At 37.5% G+C, this 11,615-nt stretch overlaps 1 protein-coding gene across 1 annotated transcript; it reads left to right on the top strand.

The window, feature by feature from the left end:
* The first annotated feature begins 259 nt into the window (after positions 1–259).
* LOC141441093 (NPC intracellular cholesterol transporter 1-like) lies at positions 260–6,047 on the top strand. Its single transcript, XM_074105738.1, has 4 exons — positions 260–346; positions 860–947; positions 3,484–3,566; positions 5,702–6,047. The coding sequence occupies exons 2-4, from the start codon at positions 875–877 to the stop codon at positions 5,711–5,713; spliced, it is 168 nt and encodes a 55-aa protein (XP_073961839.1). The 5' UTR covers positions 260–346; positions 860–874; the 3' UTR covers positions 5,714–6,047.
* Positions 6,048–11,615: the final 5,568 nt, after the last annotated feature.

The raw sequence follows: 11,615 nt of genomic DNA, 5'->3' as shown, positions 1-11,615 counted from the left end.
TAACGATAATGGCATGATCATACATGCTCTTGGGGATCACGCTCACCAAGTTCGGAGGGATCATTGTCTTGGCCACGGCTAACAGTCAGATATTCCAGGCAAGTTGCTAAAACCCAATTGTGTTAACGATAATGGCATGATCATACATGCTCTTGGGGGATCACGCTCGCCGAGTTTGGAGGGATCATTGTATTGGCCACGGCTAACAGTCAGATATTCCAGGCAAGTTGCTCAAACATAATTGTGTTAACGATAATGGCATGATCATACATGCTCTTGGGGGATCAGGCTCACCAAGTTTGGAGGGATCATTGTCTTGGCCACGGCTAACAGTCAGATATTCCAGGCAAGTTGCTAAAACCCAATTGTGTTAACGATAATGGCATGATCATACATGCTCTTGGGGGATCACGCTCGCCGAGTTCGGAGGGATCATTGTCTTGGCCACGGCTAATAGTCAATTCCAGGCAAGTGACTAAAACAAGACGAACAATTGTGTTAACGATAATGGCATGATCATACAGTATGCTCTTGGGCATCACACTCATCAAATTTGGGGACCATTGTGTTGTCCACAGCAAACGGTCAGATATTCCAGGCAAGTTGCTAATAACGGTTGAAAGACCAGACAGTCAATTGTCTGTGTATGTAACGATTAATAGCATGTATCCAGAGGCTACATTCATATGGGATCATTCATGCTCGAATAATTGTGTTGCGATCGACTTAAATTTCATCATACTTAAATTTAATCATTGTATTTGTTTCTGCGTTCCTATTTTCTGTATAGCTTACTGTTAAGATGTACAATAGTCATTGTATTGTAATGTTTAAACTAACATATCCTTGTGGTCTTTAGGTGTTCTACTTCCGTATGTACCTGGGCATCGTGGTGTTCGGCGCTGCGCACGGGCTGATCTTCCTGCCAGTCATGCTCAGCTATATCGGTAAGTAGCCTCACGCAAACACTACGGCACTGTCCTACACTGTACCTCGGGGGAACGTTCGTGGCGCAGGGGGCTACATGTGGAAACGGAATAATGTAAACCCTGACCAGAAATATAATAAACCTCGCCATATTGCGGAAAACCAATAGAACTAATTTCTTGCACTGGTAACACTAAGGCCGCGGCCACATGAAATCGCTCGACGCTCGTTTCCAGTGTCAAATCTGGTCACGTGACATATAGCGATAAAGCTGAAAATGGTGAGCTTTTTATCGCTGGAAAAAAAACCTCTTCAATTTCGGCAAAAACACTTTTTTTTTTCATTCTATCCAATTTCTTTTTTTTGTACCACTGCCACGACTGCTACAAAATGAGATTAAGAAATCAGCTCCCAAGGCCAAGATCATTCCTGCAAGAAGCCATCTTGTCGGTGCTGCTCGACGCGGCGACTTGACGCTGCTTTTTTGAGTCGCGGGAAATTCAAAATCATATTCAAAATGGGGTCACGTGACCAGATTTATCGCTGCAAACGAGCGCTTGCATGTGGCCGCACCTTAAATTCAAATGCCATCTGTCTATTGCTGTCAAAGTTTGACGTTGTTTACGCGTGGTATTTTAAAGTGTTATTTTGTGGTTTTGTGCGTTAAAATGCCGAAGATTATCCATAGCCTTGGAAGGAAAATAATTTACAACGTCTAAAAGTACTTGTCATAGAAAAAGTCTGAGGGATTAGAAAATATTCCTTTAAATAACATCACCTACACCGTTGTCAATATGACTGGTAGGAACAGTAAGTGTAAAGAATGTTGCAATATAAAACGTAGAAGTGCTGCACTCGCGTCAGGTTTTTTTTATATTCCTGGTCAGCCTTTAATTGCACGCTCGATGGAGCGTGCAATTAAAAGCTGCAAAGCAAAAAAAACCGTCTACTCCGTACGACTCGATTCCGATGCAGTGGACGCGCAGCTTTATTATGATGATCAAAAAAAAATTCAAATTCAAATGATTTATTCAGTAAATAGGCCGCAATGGGCACTTTTACACGTCATTTTTTTAAACTACCAGCGCTTTCGGAAAGACCATCATTGCCAAGAAGAATGCGCCGCAAGAAACTTGGCAGAAAGTAATTTTTTCATAATAATATAATTACAAATAAAATACTTAAAAACTATATTATACAATTAAAGAAAAAAAAATACAAAAAATAATAATAATAAAAATACAGGGATGTATGGGGTCCCTTAGTTACAATACTAAACACTAACTACTTATATCTAAGTTCGTTCTCACATCTGATAGCCCCATGGTTCATGAACGTTCTCTTTGGGTATAATAAATAGATTGACTTTTGTTAAAATAAAACTACTGCGCTTTATACGCCTAATCACTCAAGAGAAACAACGGACCGTATGCGATAACAAAATGTCATACGGCTCAATTATACGCCTTGAACGACTGGCACGCTTTTCGCTCAGTACGTCGTTAATACGAAAAAACTATCGCAATCCCCATCACTGTCTTTCAAACACCACTAAGAAGTCGTTGGAAAGGGATGGTGACTGCGATTGTGATTGCGAGCCCGTTAGACAAATGCCTCTGCACTTTACCTGTGCCCCGCTGCTGATAGATCCATTTTATTTACTTGCGTTGTTTACGTAATATTATGTTCCTTCTATTAGATTGATACAGGCTGCGAGAAATAAAGAGCAATTTTTTTATTGTCTGTCTTATTCATAAAAATATAATTAAGAGTGATTATGATTAAGGAGGTCACACTCACTTGAATACAGTTAAAATGGCCTCCAATACCACTACTAATTGTGACTGCGATAATTTATTTGAAAAGATTTTTAAATTTCTAGAGGCTTTTACAATATTCTGTGTGCGTCCGTGTGATTTTTTGTTCAATATTATTTTGTGGGGTTTTGTGGTTGTTATTTTTTTGGGATTTTTCAAGCGTTTCGTTTCAAAAATTTGTTTTTTTACTTCGTCGGCACTTAAGGGTTGAAATTCTCATAAAATACACATATCAACAAACTTAACTCGATCACATACGTATAATATTATTATCACGTTTAAGTTTCGGTTTTATTTTAAATCATCCAAAGAGGTTGCCTTGCATGCGTTCATTTGGTCTACGATTATTTTGCACATTGATTTTTATACTTGCTTGTATATTGGACCTTGTTATCGAATTCGTAAATAATTAATCGAACATTTATTCATGTGTGGACTTTTAATTGTATTCTAAGATTCGCGGCTTCGTTTACATACGTGTAGAATTAGACATTATACAGTTTTTATCGACTTAATTGGAAGTCTACACAGCCTTGGTCTTTAGTTTTCCTATGACGTTTTTATTTATCATTCGCCTTTAAACGTAACCCATCATTAGTATACTACTAACACGGGAGGTAAGGATATCGCTCAGTTGATGCTTCAATTACTTGTGCGTCTTTCAATGTTTTTATAAATAGCTGCAGTATTATAGATTGGGAAAAAAAAGATGGCGGGTGACACGACGTCCGTTTTTCAGGTTCCCCCGTCAACAAGCAGAAACTGGCCAATCAGATGCAACGCGGCAAGGAGGTGGGCGTGGCTGAAACCTCCCTGACGAGAGTAAGCGGCACCACGACTAGACAATATAACTTTGACACGCTTCTAGCGTAAGCTTGCCACCAGAATCAGCGCTCAGGCCTAGTCTACAAGTACGGTGGCCTTATGTCGGATACGGTTGCAAAGATGCTATGCGTCTTTTAGAAATTAGGTTGTTTTCTGGGTATAATGTCAAAGTGTAGCCTGGTAAATTTTCATTACGTATGGCCACATTTGAAATCGACATTTTGAACGATTTTACCGGGATAATTAAAATATTTAAAACGTTATTTAAATTTGATGGGACTTATAACATGTGCTATGTTAAAATGTAATGAACAGTATTTTGTGGTGCAATATTACATAACTGTAAATAATATTTCCTACGACTAACATCTAGATAAATACGCAACGCTTTGCCAAACTTGTAGATACTATGTGCCTTGTAGCGTTTATTCTTGTTCTAGAACTCGCTCACGTATCGGTGTTGCGCCAGATATAGTATCTCATACTTCAAACGCTCAACACCGATTCTAAGTCTTGTAGTAGAAATATACGCTCGTGTAGCGGTAATTTTCTATCGCAAAACTCAATGGGAGTACGGGTTTCTTCCCATTAATATCTATTAAAAAGCATTTATGTGTAAAGGAGGTTTCACTGTTCGACTTGTTATTTTATGACTTTAAAGCATGTCGTAAGGTGAATCGTGAATTCTTCTTGCGGGTAAGGTTTCTAACCAAACAGGTGGGTTCCTGGGACTTTCCTTTATGTATAGAGATACGAATATTTTATTTCAATTGTAATGCATGTACCGATCGTTTTAGCTGTGTATAGATAACGATCATTCCTATTTTGTTTTTCGAATTTAAGTTTTTTTAATATATTTATCGATGTTTTGCCGTGTGGTTGTGTCACTGCCTTGTTTTTTTGCACTCTTTTGGTACTTATCAGATTTTCAAAGGTACTTAAGATTGTGTTGTCGAATACGGTTGTGGCAGAGAACAGTTTGCAAGTGTAGGCGATGTATTTATTAAACGTTAGGCTCCATGCAAATTTAAAGCAATTTTTATATTTATTAGACTAATTTCAATTATAATTGTGTCGTGTTTGAGACACGAGTGCTCGCTGGATAAACGAGATATATAATTTATTTTCGCTTTACGTTTAGTGCGCTTGGGTTTATTATCTACATAGCTTAATATCTGCAGTTTAGTTTGAACAACAGTGACATGCAGTTTGTATACGAATAGGTACATTACCTATATCAAAAAGAGATATTTTTCTAGTGTATGTCTGAGATTCCTGCGGATATTAAAGAGGTGTTGACCAATAATTATATAGGTAAAAAATGGAAGTTCTTGCAAAGAATTTTTACTAACAAAGGTGTATGTTCGGTCAAAATATGTGTCAATTTACTTGAAATACTTTCAAGCGGCACGTGCCTTCTCGCTTTTACTGTACATGGTTATATTCACACTATAGTGATAATTATGATCATGATGGAAACGCATTTTCTAAACACTTTATGAGTGTAGCCTGTAGGTATACGTTTCCTGTTATATTATCATTTTGTACCATTTGCCAATGGATCGTTAACTTTCAACCATTCATTTGAATTGACACATAAATAACAATTTTACTATTTTCAAAGCATGACCATGGTGTTTCGGTGTATATTAAGGCGCAAGTAGAATCAAGTTCTAGATCTTTGTCTAACAATTTTTTTGTCTACTTAAATGTTAACCATACTTTGTATTTTTTATCTTTTAGATATACTTTCATCCATAAGCTTCGATGAATTTTACGATGAATATTTTCAAGGGCAGAAAGCTAAAACAAACATGTCTCTATCGGCGGCCCTTTATTTTATACTTTTGTTGGTAAATGTTCTTACAAGATGCTAAATTTTAAATACCAAGCGCTATCAAGCTAGGATCAAGTTAGTGAAGCTAATATTATCGCGGTCTCATCTAGACTAGTTTATTGTAAACTTCCCTGCACGTTAGTTTATAATTAAGCTTACGCTGTGCACATGTATTAATTTATATTTTAATTATTTTGTTAAGTTACTAACAATGGGTACAGAGTAGAGAACTAACGGTGGGCGTGCGGTGTCGGCCTCGGCTCGGAACCACCTAAACTGGAGCATCTCTTTACAGGTCCGTCTCTGACCTCATGGAAATTATGAACAAATTTATTTTATTATTTAATTAAGTCCTCCGACAACTCCAATTTTTGTATTATTTACCACAAGTTTGAGTTTGATATGAGATTTTGTTAATTGTATTTGGTGCCCTCTAAGTTCCTATTAAAATTAGGGAATGTTGTGGTATTAGTAAATGTAAAGAGCCATCTTGTGGTTGCACACAGACTGGAATCTCCTACTTAAAATTAGTACTTAATTTAGAGGGAAATATTTCCATAATATCCAAAGGTAATGGTAACGTTAGTGATGTACCGACCCACAGTTTATATTGTGATAGCAATAAATTGTTTTTCTAATTATTTTGTTTTGTTTTATTTTAATTGTAGAGCACCTCGCATGCTTGCTTCGTCTCGATCCAATTCGAACAAAACGGCCGGCTAAATAAATCGATTATAAATGGAGTAGCACTAAGTAGCACTTTGTTTGAGTCTCGAGTGTGTTCAGAATCTACTCTAAATCGTGGTCTAGTCTAGTCACACCTCCAAAATAATAATGACTTAGTTTCTTAATGTTTGAGAATGGTCAGAAGTCGACCAAAAAAGAAATGTTTCGCATTTATCTTGAAAAGGTGGAAATTTGTATTTACGTCATTGTTGTATTAGAGGTGCGTCGTGATCTCGGTCGGCGAAAGAAGTTCGTATTTATCTTACTTTCTCAACTAGTTTACTGAAGTTTACTCAAGCTAATTGGAAAAGCCAGGTAAATACGGACTTATCCGGCAAAATACAATGGAAAAACATTATTCACTAGATATCAAGTACAGTACGATTACTTGGAGTTAACACTTGACAGATGGGCGTGCCTTCAGTCAATTTTCAACTTTGACGTCATACAAATAAAATAGTTTTTACATAATCTGTAAACGTGGGTAGCGGTATACTAAAAATGGCTTTATTTGTATGATGTCAAAGTTGAAAATTGACTGAAGGCACGCCCATCTGTCAAGTGTTAACTCGAATTAATCAAACTGTAACTGTAATCCCTAATTTAAAGAAAATCAATCTAGTCAATTTGTAAAGTCTACTTCTCATAAAAATCTAGTTATCAACATCTTTTTACTACGAATTGAATCGAGTTACTTTTTATATTTTAAGCACATAAATGTCGCCGAAGTTGCGGTTGGGACTTTGTCGCATGTCGCCAATTGCATCTCTTTCGTTATGGGACTGATAGAAAGAGATGTATCGACAATGCCTGGCCGTGTTGGCTGCATGGACGGTTTGCCGCATCATTCATCACTCATTTACAGATATAGGTATAACTTAACGCAATGCGTTTAGAATTGTATGAAAGTAATACGTGCCTTTTAAAATTTATATAAAACATATTAAAATAAGTATAATGTAGAGGATACGACAGTATAACATACCACATGCTTCTTTATAGTGGTCTAATTAATTATTTTTCTGTTTGCACCATAGTGCCAGGAGACATATTATTATTGGCCTTAAGTATAATTTGGTTAATTATGACAGGTAAATGGGCTGTATGAATGAAATAAAATAAAAGTTTATCATTAAAGTCTATGTCCTTAGGGTCTCAATCTATCCCAGAGACCCCCATATTATTATACCAAATTTCATCGAAATCGTTGGAGCCGTTTCCGAGATCCCGGATATATATATATATATATACAAGAATAGCTCGTTTAAAGGTATTAGATAATTACCTACATAATAGCATTATTTTTTATAAGCTTTTCTTTAGCTTGCCCTGTTTGTTTATTTAGGTATTTGTTTGTTTGGGTCAAATCTTGAAAGCTAAATATGATCCACTTCCAGTGGTCCGATCGATTTGAAATTTGTGTAAATTTGGTGACAATACAATAATCTGGTAGTGATATCTTGGTGGTTCTGCCAGAATCGTCTCCGCAGGAGGGAACTCTTTAATAGTACGGATATGTAGCTTAGATGACAATGCAAGCAAAGTTTTTCAAGAAAAAAAATTTCTTGACTCGCTTTAAGGGCCCAAGACACTAGATCCTTGTTTTGTTTACTTGTTTTTAGTTTGCCAAATAATTTTATAACATAAGAAACGTTTTCTTCAAATATTAGTAGTAAAAGGACATACTTGCTACTACTTACTATTTTTCTTTACTGGTACCCACGGGCCATAGTTTTTATGTGTCTTGTGTATTTAGTCTGCAAATATTAAAGAAAATTCTTAAACTTGAATTTTATTCCATTAATCCTAACCAGTGAAAAGAATCGCTAAATTAAAGGCACGTGAAGCGCTTGCGTTGCATGCTTATACCTATTTCTGTGTATGATCAATAAAGGCATAATAATAACATTTAAGTATAAAGGAACAAGGTCCAATTTGCAAGTATAAATTAACCATAGACGTGTTTCTCTTGTCCATGGAAGGAGCCTCTTATTTCGAGTCCGGGCCCTCATAACGTAAGGAAATACTTTTATAAAGCAACATCACAGTAGTTCGATATCACGGAAACATCACGTAATGACAAACTGCACAAGGCTAAGGTTCGTACAGTCCACATTAGGATTTTACCACACCAATCGATGGTATGGCTGAACGACAGCCGATAGAAGCTACTGTTCGAATGGACGCGTACGACGACGCGGCGCGTCGGCGGCGTGGCTCGATCGACGTCAACTTATCCATTATACCATCAATCGATGGAAGATTGATCGATTGTTGTAGTAGAATCTATTCTACCATCGATCGACATCGACCAATCCATACCATCAATCAATGGCGTCGATCGATCGGTCTTGTAGAAATGATCGATCGATTGGTGTGGTAAGTTGGTAACTCCCTCATATATGTTGAAGCCGTCAAAGTGTTCAAATACCAGTCATTTATTTCTTCTTTTTTCATGTTTTTCTTTTCTCAGTCAAAAAAATAATGACATACATGAAGCGCCTTAAAGTTCGGTAGTGGAGGCTCATGACGTCACGCCGTACTTAAAGTGTCGCAAGAACTTTAACCTTTTCGCCGCCACGTCAAAAAGACATCACCCATACGCCAGGCTTCTATATTGCAATGCCTAAAATTGAACCTTAATAGAATTAAACTAAGGTTGCTTTTGCATTAAAATAATATACCTATATATGTCGTTGGCGTCGAAAAGGTTAATGGTTATATTATCTTTATAATTTTTTGTTTAATTGACAAATATTTTCCTACATTTTCCATAACCTAGTGACGGGAAGATCCTCTAGAAATGAAGCAACTATTATGGGAAGTAGACCATTCAGGGAAGCAGACATTATAGAAAACCGACAATACGAACCTGAGCAAACAATTTGAAAGCATACTGTGCACTTTATGTCAACGCAATATTATTTGATTTAGCAGTAATGATGACCCGGTAAAGCAGCGTTTCCACCAATAATTTGCGAGGATGTGTTTTTTATTAACCAATAGAAACGCTTCATTTACACATCCTCGCACAGCACATCTCCGATGGAAACAGCTGAGCGGAGCGAGGCGAGGTAAATGAAGCATTTCTATTGGTTAATGAAAAACATATTCCTCGCAACACATCCTCGCCCATCTCTGGTGGAAACGCTGCTTAGTTGCACCTTTTGTTATATCTAATACTTGTTATAAAGTGCACATGTATCGTTCTTTAAAGGAAACTACTTAAAATTTGTAATTAGAAATAAATAATGACAGAGGTTGTTTACATGTGTAGTGCAGTTAGTAAAAAAAATACATACCCATATCTGAACAGACTTATTAATAAGTAGGTACTCATAATTCTAAAGTCATTAGAACTAACATCTGACGAAATATCAAAATAAAGTGAAGAGATTAAACGTCATAATCTGCTTTAATTTGTCAATTTATTATTTAGATTAACTTAAAATATTTGGTACATTTTCATCAAAATATAATATTCACTCATTCAGCTGCATAGCTTTCAATGGAGTCACAATACGGCATGAGTTTCAGTGTTATTATGCCATTGGATATCATTGCATGCTTTTGTTTTATTATAAACTTAATTTATTAGTATATCTACGTTAATTGGAAAATTATAACCGCAAATGTAAAGTCTGGCAACCCCCCTAAGTGCCGAAGGTAAGTTACAATGATTTTTAATCATTAAATGACAATACATCACACAAAAAATCACTAGGTGTATAGTTAACGTTAAATTAGTTCTACGCCCTTCTAACAATCAAGTGTAAAAAGTAATTCTTAAGATCTGAGTGGTCCGAATAGTTACATATTTTGCACTTGACTGTACCTCTTACTGTGATGGAGTACAATACAACATAAGAGCCTTTGCCAACCAGGTTTTTAAATGCGCCGTCGACGCGCGTTGCTATAGATACACAAGCTATACGCACACGAATTGTATGGCTGTTCTATGGGACGAAAAACGAACTCCCAACTCGCAAAAAATATGGTGTGCAAAGTCTCTTAAAAGAGTAGAAACTAAACGAGGGCGTCACTTTCTTTGTAAGTAGGCACTAGCCGACATTAATGAAACGAGATGACGAAGACGGAGTTGGCGTAGTATTGTTCGCAGATTACCAATACAAGGTGTCTCCAAATTCATCCGAAATATATCATCTGGTGGTTGAATTAGTGTAACTGAATACTCCTTATGAACTGATTATTATATTAAGAGTGGAATTTTCTTTAATTTTTTCTTCCAAATATTCTATTAATATTATACGAAGTGCAAAATTCGAACTTCGTATCTTGCCGTCCCGCTGGCGCTAATATTATTTAATACGAGAGTGAGAGGGACGGTACGATAAGAACTTTGTTATTCTAATTTCGCAGTAGCCCCCCTGAGCTGAATCTACGCACCTGCTGCAATATAACGGATGAATTTTGAGACAACTTGTATATGTTTACTTTTTGCAGCGTTCCCCTTTGATAATGTAAGGAGCAAGATATACATGTGAGTGTTTGTAGGCATAACCCGAAATCGGCGCGGCCGCTGGCGAGTGTCCCGCCGGTACGGCACCTACGGCAGTCTAGAAGCGAGCGAGCCGCGCGCCTCCAGCAGCGGGACCATTAACCCGCTCACTGACGAGATGTAGACTACAAACGACCATCGGTGCCATCGAGGTGACCACTTGCATGTCGCGCTGTGCGGCCCGCGGGACGCGATTATACGTTGGGCGCAAGCAAGAAGAGACGTGGGACGGGGCCCGTCGCAGTTGCAGCGCCCCTGAAACAGTTAGAAACATCGCGATCCAAAGCAGACGAAAGAGATGAGGCAGAGACGCGAGCGTGACGTTTTGAAGTGTGCACCTCTCCGCCCGTCCGCGACGCGCTCCCGTCCCACGTCTCTTCGGTGTGGCTTGCGCCGTAGAGTGGGCGCTATGTATTTCCTGCTCATTCTAACGTATAACCACGTCCCTCAGGTAGGCCGATATTAACAGTGAATCGGCATAATTTACTAGCCGACACAATTGACTGTTTACTTACTTATTTGAAAGCTACTAAAAATAGCCTACTAAAAACTAAAAAAAAAAGTTTAAAAAGTCTCTACCCTTTTGTGGCCATAACAAATACTGCACTGCGTGGGAAGAACGTAGTTCTATTTATGCTAACATAATTTTCGATGGTACCGAAAGGTCTGCCTAGAAGCTCTTGTTAAGTATTCGTACAGTCTAAAAGTTTATCAGTTTTGAGATTCGAGCTTTTTTAAAGGTTCCTTTACCGAAACGGTTTAAACTGTACAAATCACTAGCAAGAGCTTCTAGCTTAATCTATAAGCAAACTGAATTGAAACAGCGTAGTCGACGTTGGCGACTTCTCTAGGCATACCGCAGTTAGTAACACCCTCCATGGGTCTCTAATATTCAAAATAACTGCAGTATACTTGTAGAAATAAAAGAAGAATGACTATACCTACCGTAGCGCAAGGCATGTAT

The sequence above is a fragment of the Choristoneura fumiferana genome, chromosome 23, assembly GCF_025370935.1.
Source record: "Choristoneura fumiferana chromosome 23, NRCan_CFum_1, whole genome shotgun sequence".
In the NCBI taxonomy this organism is placed as follows: Eukaryota; Metazoa; Arthropoda; class Insecta; order Lepidoptera; family Tortricidae; genus Choristoneura; species Choristoneura fumiferana.
This window is presented reverse-complemented; position numbering and strand designations above follow the sequence as displayed.